Source organism: Sturnira hondurensis, unplaced genomic scaffold (assembly GCF_014824575.4).
Source record: "Sturnira hondurensis isolate 20B ecotype Veracruz unplaced genomic scaffold, ASM1482457v3 Scaffold0018728, whole genome shotgun sequence".
Taxonomy (NCBI): domain Eukaryota; kingdom Metazoa; phylum Chordata; class Mammalia; order Chiroptera; family Phyllostomidae; genus Sturnira; species Sturnira hondurensis.
In genome coordinates, this window is record NW_028091359.1 from 8,274,727 (window position 1) to 8,297,644 (window position 22,918).

The 22,918-nt window shown below is 38.6% G+C and overlaps 1 protein-coding gene across 2 annotated transcripts in view; it reads left to right on the top strand.

Moving 5' to 3' along the window:
• The window catches only part of CEP112 (centrosomal protein 112), a 340,946-nt gene that overhangs the window by 198,321 nt on the left and 119,707 nt on the right, over positions 1–22,918 (top strand). For both annotated transcript variants that reach the window (XM_037070013.1, XM_037070012.1), the window contains exon 21: positions 1,607–1,837. In XM_037070013.1, the coding sequence (XP_036925908.1) occupies positions 1,607–1,837 (231 nt within the window). The remainder of the gene's footprint in view (positions 1–1,606; positions 1,838–22,918) is intronic.

Below are 22,918 nucleotides of genomic sequence, written 5' to 3' on the forward strand. Positions count from 1 at the left end.
CTGCTCCCTCTTCTGAACTCTTAGGGCACTAGGTCTTCTCTCACTGCTCTTTGGCTCATGTGTGTGTGTGTGTGTGTGTGTGTGTGTGTGTGTGTGTGTGTGTGTGTAGCTGGTGTTTTATAGTCTAAACTCTCTTAGGCAGAGTGTTTTTCTGCAAGCCACTCATCATGGTGGCTTCCGCATCATAGATCCTAATAAGAAGCGAGCTATACATAGTTATAAATTAGAGAGTGGAAGTGTGGAGGCGGGAGTCTGGCAGAGTGAGTGCTGGAGAAGTTCCGATGAATCTGCTTCTGTTTTCTCAACTCCTCACCCCGGCAAAGTGTTGCTTGCCTTGGCATGACCCAAATCACAGCGACCCCATGTTGGTTTCTTGCTTCTAACATGGCAATGACACAGATAAGGTTGTCCCCTGGCAACAAAAGAGAGAGGCAAGAGGGAGAAGTAAAGCATTCTTCCACCACCCCCACCACCCTATCGCCCCTTCTTACAGCAGTTTCCTGGTTCTCCCCGCAGGCTGCAGCTCCTTCCCCTGAACATACTAGTCTGCAGGTCAGGCCAGCCTGGGAATGTGACCATATTTGGAAGAAGGGTCTTTGCAGTGTAATCAAGCTGAAGTAGGGTCACGCTGGATTTGGGTGGATCCTGAATCAAAGATGACCAAGGTCCTTATAGGAAGAGGGAAATTTGGATGCAGACACACAAAAAAAGCCATGTGAAGGTGGAGGCAGACATTGGAGTGTTGTATCCACGAACCCAGGAATGGCAGGATTTGCCAGCAAGCGCCAGTGGCTGAGATGGGCACGGAACGGGTTCTCCCTCAGAGCCTCCAGAGGAGCCACCCTGCCCACACCTTGGTTCCAGACTGGCAGCCTGGGGAGCTGTGAGAGAATGAGCATCTGTTGTCCCAAGCCACCCAGTTTGGGGCACTTTGTTATGACAACCCTAGAAAAGTAATAACCCCATATGTTAGAGAATTTAAAAACGTACTTCTAAATGATTCGTGAGTCAAAAAATTACAGTGGAAGTTTAAACATGTTTTGAACTAAATGTCAATGAAAATACCGTATATCTAAACCTAAGTGATTAAATGTAAGCAATAATTAGAGAAGCATTCAGAGTCCTATGTTTATAAATCAAAAAAGAAGGATAAAAATCAATGTGTTAAATATCCAAAATAAGAAATTAGAAGTGTTACAAAATAAATCCAAGAATGTAGAACAATGCACATAAAAACAAGAGCAGAAATCGATGAAATAAAAACAAAAATATAATAGCAAGTACTAGATGAATCTCAGTGTTGACTGTTTGAAAAAGCAAGTTGCAGAATAATGCATGTAACATTCCATTTGCATATATATTTGAAATTGAAACAAAGCTAAATACAGTATTGATGATAAAACATTCTAGGCAGTGTTTACATCTGAGCTACGACAGAATGGCCTGGGATTGGGGAATGGGAGAAGGAAGGCAGGAAGGAAAGGAGGAAGAAAAGTAGGAAGGAAAGAAGTGGACATTTTTGTATTTTTGTTAGTCTTTCGCAATTCTTCTATGACTTTCCTATTCATAGCCTCTGCCCATTTTTTTTAATTTTTCAAAAAAAAAGGTTATTGCTGACATGGAGGCCCAAGTTCACAAGCTGCGGGAAGAGCTGATTAACGTGAATTCCCAGCGGAAACAGCAGCTGGTGGAGCTTGGTCTGCTCCGCGAAGAGGAGAAGCAGAGGGCCACGAGGGACCACGAGGCCGTGGTCAGCAAGCTGAAGGCTGAATCCGAAAAGATGAAGATAGAGTTGAAAAAGACGCATGCAGCTGAGACAGAGATGACTCTGGAAAAGGTAAGATACCCGCCTCAAATTTTTATGGGCAGTGGAACCCCATGCTTGAGACCCACGGCTCCCACCCTTACATTTAATCTCCAGAAGGTGGTGATGGACATAGAATTTACTCTCCAGATGTGTGGACTTTTCAAGTGAGCAATTTAACTATCTCGCTATATGTCTAAGCACCACTAGAATAACATAAGGAGTTTCCTAACATCTTCATTGACTTTAAGTGAAGGAATTGTATGGACTGTCCCATTCTGTGTTGATTAAATACACACTGTGATGAAAACAGTGTTATATGGTTATCAAACATTTCACTGGTCAGGAATACTGAGGCTGTAGCCCTAAATTTTCTTCAGCTAAGACTAAGTTTCAGACATTTTCTAGATTGTCAAATAGTTACTTCTACATTTTACAGTTTTTATAAGTGTAATGTGTACACTGATGTATTTTTCAAGATTGATATTTCAGATAAAGAAAAACTTCTTTAGAATTATGTAATTTTGAAATAAATGGCAATATACTGTTGACACATTTGGGGCTGACTCATATTCCAGGAGCAATATCAAATATTCTTTCTTTTGATGTATTATAAAAGTATAAATATTTTCATTGGGCAGTGAATGTGAATTGTTCTTAAGCATAACAAATGTAAATTGTCCTTTGAGTTCCTTAAGACCAATCTATATTTTTGGACAAAGAAACTTGAGAAGTGTAATTGAAGAACTCTCTAATTCTGTTTCATTTTTCCTCTCCTCTCCGTTGTTCAATGATTTCAATGCATGTTCATAGCGTACACAGCACACTCTAGGCACCGCTCCGCTGATTTTACACGGGCCGGCACTGGAAGGTGCCCGCTTTATCGTACCTAAATTTATCTAAGGGTCAGTTCAGCCAACTTTGCCTTTGGCAGCATAGCTCTGAACCCAGAAATATACAGCAAAAGGGCTCTAAAGAGGCAGGAGGGAGCCTGGCTCCTTGGAGGAACGGCAAGGAGGCCAGTGTGGCTGGAAGTGATGACAGAGGATGAGGAGGAAGAGATAGAGCCAGGGAAGGGGCACAAGGTGGACCCGGTCCTGCAGGTATGTCCAGGCCTTTGAAAGGGCTTTGCTTTGGTGCTTCAGGAGTACAGGAGGCTTGACAGGTTTGAGCAGAGGAGTGACCTGTTACGACTCACATTTGAATGGGATCTCTCTGTCTGCTGGTGCTGAGAATAGACAGACATGAGGGCAGAGGCAGGAGTAGAGAGACTACTCATAAGGCTATTGCAAGATTTTAGACTCAAGATGAGACAGGCCTGGGCTCCAGGCAGTAGCAGTGAAGGTGGTAAAAACCGATCAGATCTGGTTAATGTTCTGGAGGCGGAGCTGACCAGACTTCTTGTTGCTTCCGTAGTGAGGAGGGGGAGGGAGCAGTCAGGAGTGCTCCCAGGGTGACTTGCTGGAGCCACTGGACAGGTGGGATTACCCTTTGCCAACAGGAAAGAGATCGCAAGAACATATTTCCTTCCCTGGGACAGTCCCAGTCCTCTGACAAGAGCAGACGAAAGAGACTAATGGAGAGTGCACGCGGTGCTGCACCTGCCTCCCTGGTAACTCTCACACGCACCTCCCCTGGGCGTCGGTCATCTCTGCCGCGGGTTCCAAGGACTTCTAAGTCCATGTCCTTAAATGGCACAGTTACCAGTGCAGCCCCATTGAAGAAAACTGGATATACCAAAGCCAGACTCATAAAACATACAATTTAGGCCTTGATTTTCTTGTATTACACACTCACATTTTAAATGTTGCTTTTTAACAGATAAAATATTTCAAGTTTAGGTTTATATGTGTTACTGATTAATTGGCAGTTTACAGATCATTGAAAATAGTATTAGAAATGCTGGGTAATTCATTTGGCAAACATTTCTGGAATATTTTCCGTATCTCACAAAGGCATTATCACAGACACTGTGGAGAGACACAGAAAAGAGGGGAAAAAAGCACCATCTTCAAGGACATTCTGAAAAATAGAAGACACATGTGCACACATACGCACGTGGTAACACAGAGTGGAGTACGAATTGGGGAAGAATTACTTTCTGTGAAGGCCATCAGGGAAGGTTAGCTAGAAGATATGCCACTTGAGCTCCACGTGTAGGATTTGGACTAGCAGATACACAAGATGGCATTTCAAGCCAAAGAATAACAGCAGCAGGAGCCAACAGAACTGTGTGTGGGGCATAGGAGCTAACCAGGGAGAGTGGGGAGTGGTCAGGCTAAAAGACAGCTAGGGGTCACCGAGAGTCTTCAAAACTGTGGGAGGTATTTTAGCTCCACTGGGTAAATGGTGAGAAGCTACTGAAGATGTTTAGGTAATGAAGTGCCAATAGCCAAGTGATTATTAGGGAAGTCGGTCAGCGTTGACCAGGTGCCCTAGCAGCAGAAGCAGTTGGTGGGGATGGGGCTGAGCCAAGTGGGAGGCCCCTGAGGGCACAGTAGCGGCGTCCGAAGGTAGTGAGAATACAGCCGTGCTGATGGGCCAGAGGCCACGTGCTGGAGAACTTCCTCGGCAATAACGTTGATTGGAATGGTTGTACACTGACCCCTAACAAATGGGGAATGTAGGAGAGCTGTCCGGTTTGGGGAAGGAAAAGATGGATTCAGCTATGAGCATGTTGAATTTGAAGTGCCAGCACTCCACCCAGCGTGACGTCCACTTGCTGTTGAAGGAGCATTTATAGGTAATCATAAGGCCGGACTGGGGAAAACAGCTGTAGGAATCACTCACAGAGAGGGCCTGTTCAAAAGGGAAATAGAAAAAAAAATAGTGGCGAAAGAAGAGGTTGGGAGGAAACAGTCGAAGGAGGGCCATGGAGGTCAGAGGAATATGAGAAGAATGTGTTTTCATGGAGATAAAGGGAGAGAATATTTAGAAAGGAGGATTGTCAAGAATGTGACAGAAAATCGGGAGGGATAAAGGTGGAGGAGAGGTCACAGGATTTGAGACTGAGAAGTCATTGATGATCTTGGACTGAGCCCTGAAAATGACAGTGCGGACAGAAACACGGCTGCAGAAGATAAGCGAGAGAGCAGTGAGAAAGTGGGCATTAGTGAATACCCTATTGTTTTTGGAAAATCTGATATTAAAAGGAAGGTGTAGCCCCAAAGAGCAGTAGGAGTTAAGGAGAATATATTTTTAGTCTGAAAATGCCTTGAAATACATGAGAGGGAACTGATGGAGAGGAAGAGCTTAACGATGCAAAGAATGGAGGGTACTTGCTGGCTTGTGATCTGAGGGACGAGGGTGTGCATGAAGTTACCAGCACGGGCCCACCTCTTCCCTTGCTTACAAGGATTCAGCCACAGAAGACATTGGTCTGACCCTGGAATGTGCCTTACCCTTTCCTGCCTCCAGGTCTTTGCACCTGTCACTTCTCTGCCTAGAATGTTCTCCATGATTTTCTTAGGGCCACCATCCTACTCCTCAGAGTGTCCTTCCCTGACCTTTCTATCTAAAGTCTTGCCTACCTTTACCACCTTCTTTTCCCTTTGTATTCAGAATTCATCTCACTGTCTGAAATCATCTTTTCCTTTTTTCACTTGCTTACTTTCTGTTTACCCACGTTGAACTGTAAGCCCCATTAGCAGGACCTTGTCTGCCTAGTTCATTTCCTCACTGCTAGTGTCTGGAAAATGCAGCATGGGCTAGCATGGCCGTCTGAGCCTGGAAGGATGGGAAGTTCCTGAACCGAACTGAGAGCACAAGTAATACAAGAAGCTAGAAAGGGGGGTTGAGCATAGTAATTTTAACTGACATGGATAAAGGTTAATCAGAACACGGAGACTTGGCAGAGGCGGTCTAGGGAATGGGACTCGAGCCCTGCGTGGGCTGGCGTTTACTGCTGTGAGTTTGGTTCTGGCTGAGATGGTGGAATGAGCCAACCCCCAAGTCCATGCGGTAAAATTAGAAGGGCTGGGCTCTTGATATGAAGATTAATTTGTATTTCTGATTGATAAATGTTTTTATTTAGCTAGTAAACGGAGTTTAGCCATTTTCAAAAGCAGCAAAGACCTGGACGTTGGGTTCCCTGAAAACAGTCCTTGTTAAGTATTTGCTTCTAACGCTCCAGGATCACGGGTGGGGCCTGGTTCAAAGCAGGTCTTCACAGGTGCTGAGTGAGTGAGGAAGAGACTGATGGGACTGAGAAATCCTGTATAGCCCCATGGATGGTCATGCGAGTAAGGAAAACATTGTTACTGATTTACCTAAATTTGACTTGCACCTGTTATAAGGACTTTGAGTAGGATAAGATAGATCTTTATAGTCAGTATTTGCTTTTTTAGTGCCTTAATTTTCTCCATGTTACTCAATAAGTTACATACATAGTATAAATCTGTATTCAGATACGGTTTGAATTTTCAGTACACAAACTAGACATTCGAGTTCTTACTGTAAAAGTTTGAACTGACACCGATCAGGCAGTAGGAAATCCTGTTGCTGGACTGTTTCATCATTGTGCAGGTTACTTGAGTTCTTGTTGGACCTTATAAAAGCTTAATGTTTTATGATGTTTAAATAAATCTGAAAGTTAAAGTATTTGCCAGCAGTTCAAAATCTAGTCAGAATTGAGGTGTTTCGAAATTAATTTTCTATTATTAAGTATAAAATTGAGGTTCCAAGAGAGGAGGAAAATAACACCAGAATAATAAATAATCTAAATATAACACCCCCGTGGGTCTGGGCTGTTCCAGTAGCACTTACAATGTTAAGGTTATAAAAGAATTCCTAAGTGCAGACCCTGTGTAGCTTCTGTCAGTGACAGTTTGTGCCTACTTGATATCTTCAATGGCTCTGAGTTGAGAGAAACATGAAATACCTCCACAAGGTCAAAATTCTTGAAATAGAGAATCCAAGAGAATAAATGATTGGCACTTGCAACGTGAAAGCTGCTTTTTTAGTCTTTTAAAATCTTTCCCAAGCAAATTGAAACAAAGTCCATAAAATATGAACCTTTGAAAAATTAAAGAACATTACTAAGTGATGATACTGGGTAGTTTTCAGAAGGCTGATGAAAACTTTGGTATGAAAATTTTCCATTGTTTAAGAAATCTACTCAGCTATTTTTAAAATAACTTTTCTTGATCTAGAAGATATTTCAGAAAACGTGGAAAACAGAGAAGAATGTAAAATTCCCTGTTGCTACCATCTCTTAGAGAAAACCAGTGGTAATAATGTGATGTGTCTGTAAAATAGCCATCTTACCTGGGATCATACTAACTAAATTGTTGAGTCTTCTGCCTTTTAAAAAGTTATGCTAGGAATATTCCAATGTCATTTAAAATTCTTTGAAGCTATAGTTTTCATTGTTTCATGACATTCCATTTTATTAACGTAGCATAATTTACTGAGACATTCCTTTATATTTAAGCATTTTTAAGAATGAAATTGAAAAAAAAAAGAATGAAATTGAGGCCCTGACTGGTATGGCTCAGTGGATTGAGTGCCAGCCTGTGAACCGAAACGTTGCCGGTTTGATTCCCAGTCAGGACACATGCCTGGGTTGCAGGGCCAGGTCTCCAGCTGGGGGCGTGCTGTTTCTCTTACTCTCTTCTTCCCTCTCTTTCTGAAAATAAATAAATATAATCTTTTAAAGAAAGAGTGAAGTTGAACATTTATGATAGATTTGTTATTCACATTTCATTTTCTGCAATTGCCAGGTCATATTCTTGGTCAGTTTCTCTTCTATTAGTGTCCTAATGGTCTTCTCGCCACTTTTATATAAACTCATTTTATATTTAGAATGATAAAACTCTTATCTTTGTGGCAAATATTTTCAGTATTTGCCTTTTAATTTTGTCTTTTTATTTTATGATACACATAAAAAATTGCTTGCATATAATGTAATCTGTCCATCATTTTCTTCGTGAGTTCTTATTATAAGTAGTAGTTTTAAGCTTTACAATGTGATATTTAAAAACATATGAGTACATCAAACATATTCTACACTGTACTGTACTAAGTAAAAAGCTTTTATGAAATTGACACAGCATTTACCAGCTTGGGTTCCTGGTCTATAATTTTAATGGTATCTGAAGGATTATCCTGGAATTCTGCCAGCCTGAAATCATTAAAAGGCTTTGAGCAACAATTCAGCATCTTTTTCAAATTTAAGAAAAGCTCCATATGGCGTAATTATTCAAGGCCAAGGTCATAGAAACTACTTAAACCTTTGAAATTTATAATTAAAAGATTAATATTACCTTATGAAGACATTGTCATTTTGGCTTAAAATGGATTTTTAATCTCGATTCTGTTCTTTTTTACTTTGATCTTTTTCCTTTGCTAAAAATATAAAATTTTAAATTATTATCTTCAAACAGTTTAGATTAATGAAAATTGACTGACAGTCAACATCTAGCATGGTTTCTACAATACTCCACAAACATGGGTGAGCTTCACATGGTCACTTTCCTCTGGGTGTGTAAGACACAGCTTGATGGGACAAACTATAATGATGCCTCTAAAAGTAACATAAATTAATTTATCGTAGGAAGAGCATGCCTTGTTATAGAGGAAGAAGTGACAACTTGGCACACTTTGGGTATGCACAAAGTTTTGCACCAAGGAGCAGTATGATCTGACTTAGGCTTGAGAAGACCCTTTTACTTGGTAGGAAAACAAAGGTAGGAAACCCAAAAAGGGCACCGTAGTAATCCGAGGGAGAGGTGGTGGAGTCCTAGACCGGGGTAGCAATCAGATCACACCAGTGGAGACAGTCAGATTCTGAGTGTATTTTAAAGTTGGGGCCAACACAGCTTTCTGACAGATTTGACAGCAAGTATGAGACCAAGAAAAAGTAAGCCACAGATGAGCTTACACCCAGGGGAAATAAGAAAATATATTAGTTCATTTTTCTGTGGGATGGGGACTGTATGCAATTTTTAAATTATGTTGTTCAGCCTTTTCTTAATATTCAATACTCTAGCCACTTTTTTAGCCAAACAGTAGCGTACAGAAGTCACCATCTAGTTGTATTGGCGTCCTGACCCTAAACCCTAGGGCATCTTCAGCCTGCCTCCCCTTTTCTGCCTGTGAAAGACCAGAGTCACAAAGAAGAGGATGTGCTGGCCCTTCAGCACTGGCTTTGCATTGGCTGCATCAGAAACTGAGCTGTGTGATTGTGATGTCACCTGCCCCTGCTCAGCCCCGCCTGAGAGGTCGGGGAGGGGGTAGTTCTCAAATACCCTGTCCCCTAGCCCAAGTCATCTTTCTATCAGGGCAGGAAGACGGTGCCCTCATTAGCATCACAGAGAAGCAGAAGCTCGGCCTGGCTGCAGCCTGCTCCTAGGGCTCTCATCTTACCTTCAGTGATCTTAACCGGGGCCCGAGGAAATGTGGACCCCTCTGACTTTAGACTACTCATCTCCCAAGGGAAGCCAAGCCTCAGGCCTGATAGGAATGAAAGGAGAAAATAGCAATGACCCTGAAGCACAGCAGCCTGTTAGTCTGAGGCCCCTGAGGGACACATCTGGCCTCAAAGAGAAGAAGGTAAGACTGGGACAGCCTTTCCGTTCCTGAGACAGGGATCTTTGCAAAAAGCTCATTGCGGGGCCGGATTGGGCACTGGCAATATAAAAACAGCCTGCACCCTGGAGGAGATTTATTTTATGAGTCCGGGATAATGGAACAAATGAAAGTGTGATAGCATTGAGCTGAAACTAGAGTCGTGTCTAGATGTCTTGGGCAGCATGCCCTGGGAACGCTCAGGAAGGGGTCTGGAAGTCTGTGAGGAGGGGTAGCAGCAGGCAGAACCTTCTGGACAAGATAGATCGTAAGCTACTGGTATTTCTGTGCAATAAATGTACTTTCTACTTCTGTACAAGATAGATCGTAAGCTACTGGCATTTCCCACCCTTGCTCACAAACTTACAAAGTGCCATTGCCCACAACAAAGTGAAGTTACCACTGCTCCTTAGCTTTCTGGACAAGGGTTTGCATAATCCTGTTTTTCCTCTTCTACCTTTCCTTTGTTTCTTCTTATTTATGTTAATTAATTTAATATTTTAGTGTACAGTTTAGTGGCATAAAGTACATTTAAATCGTTGTGCAGCCATCACCACCATCCAATTTCAGAACTTCTTTCCTCTTGGAAAACCCGAACTGTACCCATGAAACACTAACTTCCTATTTCCTCTGCCTCCCAGCCCCTCCCAACCGGGATTCTACTTCTCGCTGTATATTCGACTACTCCAGGTTCCTCGTGCGAGTGGACTCAAACAATATTTCACTTAGCATAATGTCTTCAAGGTTTATCTATGTTGTAGCATGTGATAGAATTTCCTTCTTTCTAAGGCTGAGTAACATTTCATCGTATGTATGTAACACATTCTGTTTACTCATGCATCCCATCGGGGGCACACAGGGTGCTCCACCTTTTTGACTCTTGTGAAGTTTTCGGATGAAACATGGGTGTGCAGATATCTGTTTGAGTGCCTGCTCCGTACCCAGAGGTGAAATTTCTGGATCATGTGGTAATTGTTTTTCTTTTAATTTTTTATTGTATTTTTGTTACATTACCTTTTAGTCCCCATATACTCCCCTCCCCCCAGCAATCGCCAAACTGTTGTCCATGTCCGTGAGTCCATTTTCCTTTTTGCTCAGTCTCCTCACCCCCTAGCCCCCCTCCCACTAGCTGTCACCCTGCTTTTTTGAGGAACACCCCCTACTGTTTTCCATTTCACTGCACCATTTATATTCCCACCATCAGGGCAGGGCACCGAGGTTCCGGTTTCTCCGCATTGTCACCAACAATTGTTGTTCTCTGTTTGTTTGTTTTGCTCTTATGAGAATGATCATAATGAGTATCAAGTGGTGTGTTCTACCTTTCTTTTTTTTTTAATAGACTTTATTTTTTTATAGCACTTTTAGGTTCACAACAAAATTGAGAAGAATCTATTTTCTGAACTGTCTCCCCCAGTACATTTACAGTCTGGGCTCTGCCCACTCCAGATGACTCCCTTTTCCACGTGCGGGCTGTAGACACCCTCTTTGGTGGCTTCACGAGTTTTTCTCCCCACCTGGAGCACCTGGCCAGCTCACCGTCCTCCGTCAGAAATGTTACCTGTCCCTGTCTTTTCCTTCCTACCCCAACTCAAAAAAAATCATGCTAGTTCCTATAATTCTCCTATGACTCTTAACTCTTATAACTATATCTCGTCTATAGCTCCTCTAACTCTTCACTCATTCCTCTCTTTTTAAAACATTTTTACCCAGGTGTAATTTACCTAGAGAATACATATAATTCTATAAATTTTGACACCTGTCACCATGGTCAAGATCGAGAAGTGCTCCATCCCTGCAAATGTATCTCCAGACCCTTCGTTGTCAACCCCATTTTCTTCCCCTGGTACCCACTCTTCTGTTCTCTGTGATTATAGATTTGCCTTTTCTGAAATCTATACCAAATGAATCATTCAGTATATAGCGTTTTGAGTCTGGTTTCTTTCCCCTGGCATAATGCATTTGAGTCATCTGTTCTGTGTGCATATCAGTAGTCCATTCTTTTTGCTAATAATGCTAATAATATTTAATGCTAATAATATTTTATTGCATTGGTGTACCAAAGTTTATCCATTATCCAGTTGGAAATATTTGGGTTGTTAATGATGCATGTAAAGGTTTTGTGTGTACATAAATTTTTTATTTCACTTGGGTAAATAGCAAGGAGTAGGATTGCTGAGTTGTACATTAAGTATACTTTTTAAGTTTATTAGAAATTGCCAAACCGTTTTGCCCAAGTGGCTGTATCATTTTGCATCCCATCCACGATGTATGAGTCCCAGTTGCTCTGCAGCCTCATTAGCACTTGATATTGTTGAGTTTGTGTTATTATTTTTGCCATCCTAAGAGGTGTATTTAACTGCATGTCTATTTCCCTAACAACTAATCATGGGGAGCATCTCTTTATATGGGTGTTTGTCATCTGCATATTCTCCTTGACAAAGTGTCTATTTAAGTGGTTTTCCGATTTTATACTTAGTTATTTATTTTATTATTATTGAATATTGAGAGTTGTTTATATACTCTGGGTGCAAGTCTATATAAAATATCTGATTTGCAAGCACTTTTCACAGTCAGCGGCTTAACTTCGTTCTTTTAAAGGTGTCTTTCAAAAAGCAGAGGTTCTTAATTTTTATGAAATCCCATTTGTCAGTTTTATTTTATAGATCGTGCTTTGGTGTCACATCTAAGAAATCCTATCATATATGACCTAAGGTCACAAGGATGTTCATCTCTTTTTTTCTAGAAGTTTTATAATTTTAAGGTTTATATTTAAATCTGTGGTCCGTTTTGAGTCAATTTTTGTGAATGGTATGAGGTCTAGATGGAGATTCAGTTGTTTTAGCACAATGTGTTGAAAAGATTACCCTCGTCCTTTCCCCAGTGACTTTGCCTTTGCAACGTTGTTGGAAATCAGTTGACCTTATGTGTGTGATACACGACTGGACTGTATCATTTTGCTCTGTTGATATATATGTCTGTCCGTTTCCAATACCACGCTTTTTTCTTTTTCTTTTTAAATGTATTTTTTACTTTATCTCCCTTACGCCCCTCTCCCCCCAGCAGTCACCATGCTGTTGTTCACGCCCACGAGTCCTCTTCCCCTTTTGCTCCATCCCTCCACCCCAAGCCCCGCCCACTGCAGCTGTCAGCCGGCTTCTGTCCGTGAGTCTGGCTGTCTTGATTACTGTAGCTTTTACAGTCAGTCTTGGAAACAGTCAGGATGAGTTGCCCAACTTAATTTTTCCTTTTTAAAGTTGTTTTGCCTTTTGTACTTCTTTGGTTTCCTTAGAATTAGCATTAAAAGTCTACACCAAATTCTGGTAGGATTTTTTAAAATCATCTTGAATCTATTTCTCAGTTTGGAGAGAATTAAAATTTTAATGATACTGAGTCTTTCAAATTCATGAACATAGAATATGTTGCCATTTATTTAGGTTTCCTTTAATTTCTTTCATCAGCCTTTATAGATCCCAGCATATGAATATTGCATTATTTTGTTGGACTTACACCTCGTCATTGCATGTTTCTAACTTCAGTTACCAATTGTTCTTTGCCATTATGTAGACCTGCAATAGATTGTTTGATATTGGTCTTGTATCCTGTGACCTTGCTAAACTCACTTATTAGTTCTAGGCACTTTTTAAATAGACTCCTTCAGATTTGTACACAATCAGAAAGTACCTGTTATTTATTTTAATAAAACAGTATATATCAATATACTTAAATATTTTATTTATTTATTTTTAGGGAGACGGGAAGGGACAAAGAAAGAGAGGGAGAGAAACATTGATGTGTGAGAGATACATGCATTGGCTGCCTCTCCCACATCACCAACTCGGTACCCAGCCCACAGCCCAGGCATGTGCCCTGACTGGGAATTGGACTGGCGACCTTTCAGTTCATAGGCCAGCGCTCAATCCACTAAGCCACATCAACCAGGACTATATCAATGTGCTTCATTTCTTAGAGTAACATATTTTAATATCAGACTGGTGAATTTTGAAAAATGACTTCTCAAAATAAACCTAGCATATGAAGAATCAAATGAGATCACACCAATCAGAGAAAATGCATATGAGATGCGGAAGCAGGAGCATACGTTATTTCTCAATTTATTTTGTTGTATTTTTATGACAAATACATGATTTTAAAAAGCAATAATATACACAAACATATGATAGCAAAGTGATATTTTACATGCCTCTTTTTAAGATACATTATTCTTGACTCTCCATGTTAATCATTCTTTTTAAAAAGCGAAGTGAGTTTTAAATGTTTTAAGATAATATAGCTTACCCATTTATCAAGAGACTCTACTACTTAAATATTACAAAATTTTTGTAAATACAAAAATATTAAGGGCAGGTCCAAAATATAGTGGGTGGGTCAAAAGTAGGTTTACAGTTGTTCATATGAAAAAGACTACAATGATTAATAAGTAATAATAATACAGGAATAAACTCTGTTTCGGGTACTCACCACTGTAGACCTACTTTTGCTCTATGCCATATTTGTCCTACACACAATTTAAAAACTCAGGGAAGAAAAGAGCTGTTGTTCGTGATGTCATTCTAGTGAAGGAATCACCTTTTTATAAAAAACAGTTTTATTTGGTAGTTGAGAAGTTTTTTAAAAGTATTGGAATCCTTAAATTCTGTAGAAAAAATGCTTTAATTCCCATGTTTTAAATTTTATTTCTCTGAAAATATTTTATTTCTTTTTAATTTTTTTTTATCCTCATTGACTTTAGAGAGAGAGACTTGTTCATTGACTTTAGAGAGAGGGAAACAGAGGGAGAAAGAGAGGGAGAGAAACATTGATCAGTTGTCTTTTGCACATTCCCTGACCAAACCCACAACCCAGGCATGTTCCCCAACAAAGAATTGAACCGACAACCCTTCATTTTGCAGGACAACAATGCCCAACCAATTGAGCTACACCAGCCAGGGCAAAATATTTCATTTCTTTTGATCCATTTCATCTTCAGAATATATCTTGAACTTTATATTCTGATTTATAAGCATTTCTCTCTCTCTCTCTCCTCTGTGTATTTAATGCCTGAGATATATGCCCCCAAAGTGTCACTAATATGTGTGTATATATATATATATATATATATATCCACATTTTAGATATGCTAATCAATTTTAATAGTCTAGGCTCTGTCATTGCACTTATGGCTAAAAGACTACTTAAGCAGCTAGGTGCAAAGTACTGTATAGTATCTTTTGTAATTTTCAGAATGAATTACAAATTATTATGGAAAAAAAGAAAAGCTACACTTATAAGTGTATGCAGATGTGAATTTTGGCTAACAGAACTGTTTTTAATATTCATGTATGATATTTTCTTGGCAAAGAAAATGGACATTTGTTCCCACTGCATGAACCACGTAGATCAGTAGACGTCCTAGAACACCCTAAGGGGGCAGCCCTGGGTCATGGAAAGGGCTCATAAAACATCACTGTGTTTGCCTCGTGTTTGTGACAGTTGCTTTCTTATACATTTCACATTATTATCAAATGAGAAATTTGAACAGATTTTAAGATTTATAATTTAGGCCTATAATTCTATTAATTCTAATATGGGTTATGGTGGTTAATCAACCCAGACTACTTTATTAAATTTAAGGATATATCACATATTTTAGAGACTTCCTAAGAATAAGATATTTTTAAAATTGCCACACCTAGATCATAACTAGTTATGATCTAGTTCATTTAGTTTTGTATTTGGTGTCTAATAGCACAAACAAGGAATAAATAAATGGGTGAAGAGACTTTCAGATCCAGTTGCCTTAATAATTTGTGGGTGAATGAGTCAATGTAGCTGTGCTAAGCGTTTACTATATATGTAGCTCAGTGCTGGTCACAAACTGGAGTGTCACTTTGTTCCTGCTTTTTGGAAGCATTTATTAATTATTGTGATCATGAGAAATACAAGTATAAACTCACTTTTAAAACTATATAATTATGCATAATAAAATTCTAGATTAGGGAACAATGCCGGAGAATCGGGGGCGGTCTGTAGTAACGAGAGGCTGTTTTAGGAGGTGGTGGTCCTCTAAATGCAGTATTTGAATTGGTGCTAGACAGGAAGAGGTTTCTGGAGCCATCCAGGGGGTAAAATGGGAAACGGAGAGCTTAGGATGCATTGGGGGGATGTCAGACAGTGATTATGAAAACCCCACTTACCGAAAATACAGAAGATGACTTTTTAAAATGTTTTATTTTTAAACTTTTTATCTACACTTACTGAAAAGTTTCAGAAATAATGCAGAGAATTTCCATACATTTCCCCCCCAACTTTCCCCCATGTCAGCAGCTCATTTATTTTACAATCACTGACACCAGGAAATCGACATTGGTAAGATGCTTTGCATTTACATTGGTAAATAGCTACAGACCTTATTTAAATTTCCCCACTTTTTCCACTAATCTTTTTTGGTTCTAGGGTCCAATCCATGTTCTTATATTGCATTTAGGTATCGTATGTTTTATTGCATTTAGGTATCGTATGTTTTTAGTCACCTTCAATCTGTGACAGTTTCTCGGTCTTTTCATATCTGTCATGATCTTGACTCTTGTGCTTTTATGCAAATTTTATTTTATTGTTTATGCTTTTACAGTTGTCCCAATTTTTCCTCCTTTGGCCTTTTCTCCCAGTGCCCCCCACTCCCTCAGGCAGTCCCACACCATTATATGACCTTGACCTTGACTCTTGAATAGTACTCATTATTTTTAGAATCTTACTTTGGGTTTGTCTAATGTTTTTTTTTTGCCATGATTAGACTGAGGTCATGCATTTTTGGCAATAATACTATAGAAGTGGTATTGTGCCTTCCACAAGTGCATTATGTCAGTGGGTACATGACATTGAAATATCTTATTCCTGGTGACATTAACACTGATCACTTGGTTAAGGTTTCTCTGCTCTAATGTTATTTTTTTCTTTTTAAAATATATAAGCTCTCTTGAAATATTTTGAGACTATGTAAATACCCTGTTTCTCCTCAAACTTTCAGCCACTGATTTTACCATCCATTGGTGAATCTTTCCTACAAGATAATAATATTATTATTATTTATTGTTATTATTATTATCATTATTACTACTACCGCTGCTACTACCACTAGTTATAGTTACTTTGAAGTTTTGGCATTTGCTGGCTTTAAGTTAGACAGTAGGTATTATTTTTCATTTTCATTTTCATTTTTTAATATCTTTAGGGGAGAATAGATTGGAAGTTAGTAAGGTGACTTTTTAAATGTAGGTTTTTTGAGAGTAAGGAATGATATCTCGGGGGGAAATAAAGGAAAACCAAGTTGAAACTGGAGTAAAGTTTATGGAAAAGAACAGCTCACATGCCCTGCGGGTTTGTCTACTGTAGAGGGACCTCAACTGGACACTCTGCTGTCCAGAAGCGAATGTAAAGAGAGCATCACAGACCGTGATTCAGGACAATAAAGTTTTAAAATCATTAGTTTAAATTCCCAGAGTTGGAATGTTCAGAGAAAGATTTGCAAGGGGCTGTCACAAAGAAGACAATGTCATGAAGCAAGCATCCTCAACAGCATTGTCATAGAACATAACCCTTTTATGGGGCACTTTCTGAAAATGGAAATGATTAATAGGTAGTATTTTGACTTTAACTTTCTAAAAATAGAATGACTATGAAAGTGAGGTGTAATATGTTAGAAGTCAGTCTGGATTCCAGAATTCCTTAAGAACTCTCAAACTGTTACAAGGTTTATGAAAATATTTTAAAATCAAACAAATTAGTTATCAGATAGTATTTGCTTTAACAAAAATTGAATTCCTGCTATTTGAATGTTACTGTGCCAAATAACCAAAACCTAGTTATAATAGTATTTTCCCTGTAATAGAAATCATTTGACCTCAACCACCGGAAGGGGATTAAGTAGGAATGTCCTACTTAAAGAGAGTCTCACAATATTAACCTTAAGAAGAAAGTCAACAACATTGAGATTCGCCAAGCATTTGCCTCATTTGTTATAATTCTTGAGAGATTTTCTCCTTTGGTTATGCTTCTGTTGATGATTTTACCCACTGGAACTGAATACTGACTAAAAAGAAAAGAGAGGTAGTAAGGAGGAGAAAAGCTATGAGTATCCTGCTCAGGTTATCTCTTGTTATTTCCTGTTTCTAAAGAGCTAAAAATATTAAGGGTTTTGGCATTATCTTAAAATATATAGCTTTTGTTCTATAGTGAAGGCCTTCCTTTTAAAAAAAAGCTTAAAAAACTGTTTCACAGTGTTTCAGTAAATGGCTATCTACCTGAGGTATGAAAAGTAAGTGTATTTATACATTTAGAGCAACTTTAGGTCAAGGAGAACTAAATGTGTAATTACTTCTTTCATGGAGGTCGCACCAGTCTCTCAGTCTCTGTATTTCTTTGCAAATTGCTATATTACCAGTTTAATTCAGTTGAACTTCAAATTCAAGTAAAACATTTATTGAGTACCTACAATGTGAACTAAGGAATGTATTAATTGTGGAAGATACAAAGAAGAGAAATGATTTTTTTTGGAACATAAAGAATCAAGATATATTTCACATATATTTTTTAAATTACAAATTAGCTTGTTTTATAAAATAGAGCTGAGAATAAAATAGCCCCAACACAATATCAGTTCAAATTAGAAAAAAAGTTCATCCATGGTTAAGTGGACCAAATTTTGCTGGGTATATAGCATTTGCATATCTGCCTTTAGTAGGTTATAAGATGAAAATAAAGTGCAAGTTTCCAACTAGAGTGATGTTTTGGCATGGCTTTTAACTGCCATGTGCCATCTTTTAAAAATGTGCTTCATATGGTCAGTGCATTAGACAACATCTGAATCAAAAGAGTACAGATATGAAGAAGTATGTTTGTTTTTCAAATATTTTGTGGGACCTTAGGATAGAACCAAGTCCGAAATGTCCAATGTTATAAACTCAGGTTTTACGATTCAGATGCTAGAAATAGCAAAGTTTCTGATAGATGATTCTTAGATTCTTGGAGAAATCTAAGATTTTTAAAAATCAGATAATCACATAAGCATGAAAGAAGTCTCATTTTTGCTTTAATCAGATCTTTAAAGAAGGAGAGAAAGTGGTTATTTCAGCCTCACATATGTTCACATCAAGTATAATATTACAGCCACTGTTTTATGGTATGTTTAATTAAACAATGTTTTGATTTTGTTTTCATAACTTAGGTGGTTTTATTAACCACTGAATTAAATGAAAAGCATTTTGTCAGTGTGCTGAATATTCATATCTAAATTAACTCTTAATATGAAACAGTACTCTTTATAATGTTCAAAAAACAGTCCTTTACATATTTTTAGTATATTTTATTGATTTTGCTATTACAGTTGTCCCAATTTTTCCCTCTTTGACCCACTCCACCTAGTACTACCCTTCCCTCCAGCAGCCCCCCCCTTAGTTCATGTCCTTGGGTAATGCATATAAGTCCTTTGGCTTCTCCATTTCCTATGCTATTCTTAACTCCTCACCCCCGTCTATTTTGTACACACCAATTATGCTTATACCTTGCACCTTTTCCCTCACTCTCTCCCATCCCCCTCCCAGCTGATAACCCTCCAAATGATCTCCCTGTCTATGATTCTGTTCCTGTTCTGATTGCTTCCTTAGTTTGTTTTTTAGATTCAGTTGTTGATAGTTGTGAATTTTTTGCCACTTTCATGTTCAAAGTTTTTATCTTTTTCTTAAATAAGTCACTTTAACATGTCATATAATAAGGGCTTGGTGGTGATGAACTGCTTTAGCTTTACCTGGCTTGAGAAGCATTTTATCTGCCCTTCCATTCTAAATGATAGCTTTTCTGGGTAGAGTCATCTAGGTTGTAGGTCCTTGCTTTACATCATTTTGTATACTTCTTTCCAGCCCCCTTTTGCCTGCAAAGTTTCTTCTGAGAAATCATCTGACAGTCTTATGAGAACTCCTTTGTAGGTAACTCTCTGCTTTTCTCTTGCTGCTTTTAGGATTCTCTCTTTATCTTTGACCTTTGGCATTGTAATGATGATCTGTCTTGGTGTGTTCCTCTTTGGATCCAACCTGTTTGGGACTCTTTGTGCTTCCTGGACTTGTATGTCTATTTCCTTCAGCATATTAGGGATGTTTTCTTTCACTATTTTTTTCAAATAAGTTTTCAATTCCTTGCTCTTCCTCTTTTCCTTCTGACATCCGTAGATTCGGATGTTCGTATGTTTGGAGATGTCCCAGAGGCTTCTTATACTATTGTCCTTTAAAAAAAATTATTTGTTCTTGTTGTTCTGATTGAATGCTTATTTCTTCCTTATTTTCCAAATCATTTTATTTGCATCCTGGCTTCCTCGCCTTCACTGTTGGTTCCCTGTAGATTTTTCTTTATTTTACTTAGTGTAAATTTCATGTCTTCCTTTATGTTGTTGCCATACTCAGTAAGCTCTTTGAGAATCCTGATCAACAGTGTTTTGAACTCTGCATCTGATAGGTTGGTTATCTCTGTTTCGTTTAGCTCTTTTTCTGGGGTTTTGTTCTTTTCTTTCACTTGAGCCATACTTCTTTGTCTCCTCAATTTGGCAGCCTCCCTGTGTTTGTTTCTGTGTATTAGGCAGAGCTGCTTTGATTCCTTGTCTTGGTAGAGTGATCTGTTATAGAAAAGGTACCTGTAAATTGTGTGGGATGGAGCCTCAGGTAATCACAAGGGCAGGGCAATCTGCTTCACTGGTTTATGGCTCTGCATGTGGGGAGGACTCAGAGAGGGATCAGTGCCACTGCCTGGCTTCTGGAGGTTTGCCTGGCACTCACCCCCTATTTCTGGTCACTCCACCCACTTCCTGTATGTGACTGGTGCCCTTGCAGCTGTTGTCCTGGTAGTGAATCACAGCGTGGGTGAGTTTCTGTATGTTCTAAGACTGTGCTAGCCCTTTATGCAGAACCTCCCGAAAATCCAGTAGTTTTTTCCACTGCCCCCACAGCCACTGTTTTTTATGGCCAAAAGTTATGGGGATTTATCTTCCTGGCGCTGGGACCCTGGGCTGTGTGGTCGGGCCTGGAGCTGGCATTACTCACTCCCAGGGTATCCCTCCTGATTTTTATCTACCACGTGTGAATGTGGGACCACCCATGTCCTGCCACCTCTGCCACACCATGTCTCCTTGCCTCTACGCTGGCCTCTTCATCCCAGCATTCCCACATCCCCACCCCTCCTACCCTTCTGGATAAATGTGGCTCCTTTAAATTGCTCATTGTTGGACTTCCATACAGTTAGAATTTCTGACAGTTTGGGGGTTATTTGTTTTGAGGTGTAGTTGTAATTCTTTCTGTGGTTGCACATGGAGGCGAAGTGTGTCTCTCTGTGCCACCTTGACTGGAAGCTCGTATGTTATATCCAAAATTATTTCTATATTATATATACATAAGTAAATTACCGCTCATATTTTCGGTTCACAAACAAAATATTTTTGAGTAAAAAAAGCCATAAGCCACATAACCTTTAATTTTTTGCTTTTACAAATTCATATTTGACAATCTCTGTATGCAAGTAACTATGCTAGCATTCTCTGGAAGAATTATAAACAACTGCTTCTACAGTTTTTTAGAAATTATTCTAGGAATATTGAATGGATGGATAAACAATTACATTTTGAGCAAGATGGCTATACTGGCAAATTCTCCCCTACATTTAGGGAGTAAATAATACCAATTCAGTACAAACTCTTTAAGAAAACAGAAGAAGAGAAATACTTGGCAACTTATATTATGAACTTAGCATTACCCTGATGCCAAAACTGGACAAAGACATAGAAAGAAAACTATAGACTACAGATACACAACCAACCTCAACAAAATATTAACCAGACAAATCCAAGGATAAAAAAAAAGGATAGTATATTATGGTCAAATGGGCTTTAATGTAGCGATGCAAGGTTGGTTCAACATTCAGAAATCGATCAATATAATTCACCATATTTAAAGACTAAAACAGAAAACAAATCATGATATTACAGTAGGTGCAGGAAAAACATTTGACAAAGTTTAACACCCATCCATGATAATAAAGAGTAGAAATCAGAAAAAGAAAAATGTGTAGCTAAAAGGGTACTTAATGGTGACAGACTACATGATTTTACCTGAAGATTGAGAACAAGGTAGGAATGCTCACTCTCACCACTTTTATTCCATTTTATATTAGAGGTTCTAATCCCTGCAAAAGGGCCAAAAAGTAGCAGAAAATCAGAAAGGAAGAAGTAAAACTGTCTTTGCTTGCAGACAATATGTTATCTCTATAAAATAATCAAAAGGAATCTACAAAAAAACCCAACTCTATTAGCACTAATAAGTAAAGTTATCAGGCACAAGGTACCAAATCAATATGCAAGTCAGCCGTTTTTCTGTACTAGCACTGAATGATGGAAAATTGAAGTTTCAAAAATCAGTATTATTTGCAATGGCAACACAAATATAAAGTACTTAAAAGTTTAACAAAATATGTGCAAGGTCTGTACACTGACAACTACAAAACATTGGTAATATCAATTGAAGCAGGCCTAAGTAATTAGAGATAAATACCAAATTCACGGGTGTGAAAGTTCAACATTGTTAGAATGTAATTTCACCCAAATTGATCCATAGATTAGTATAGTCCACATCAAAATCTGAGCATTTTTGCATTGAAGCAGATAAACTAACTCTAAATTTTATTGAACAGTGCGAAACCAGTTTTTAAAAGGAACAGAGGTAGAAGTTTTGCACTTGGTGGTTTTGTGACTGACTAAACTACAGTAATCAAGAGAACGTAGTATTGGTTGTGAGATAAACACATCAATCAGAGGAACTATAGAGTTCTGAAACAGACCTGTACATTTACAGCCCATTGGTTTTTGACCAAAAAAAAAAAAAAAACGCTAGATAACAAATGGGGAAAGGATATTTCTTTCACAGAAACTTCTGGCACAATTGGATATTCATCAGGGAAAGAAAAGAACCTTGACCCAAACATAAAGGTTGAGAGTATTAAAACCCTAGGTAAAAAAGTTTAGGTTCAGGCAAAAATTTTTTATTGGATTCAAAAAGTCTGAACCAAGAAAGAAAACAAAAAAAGGGGAGTTGGACTTAACAATCGAAACCTTTGCTCTTCCAAAGACAATCTTAAGAAAATAAAAAATTAAGCCAAAGACTGCACAAAAATATTTGCACAATATGCACCTCATATAAAGGATTTTTATCTAGCACATATAAGCAATTCTTATAACTAGATAATAATAAGACAATATACTTAAAAAATCACAAAAGCACTAAACAAACTCTACCACGGGAGATAGATACACTGTAGTAGCAGAGATTTTAACTGTAGTTTTGGGACACTGGGTTTATCTAACCAAACCGTGAAAAGTGAAATCCATGCAGAGGAGAACTGTGTGTGACTACCTATATTTAGAAAACTTAATCACACCTACATTTAGTGTTTATTAATTGTATGTGTTTTCAATTGCACTGTGTCCAACCAGGGACATGTTCTTTTGAGGGAAGCACTACA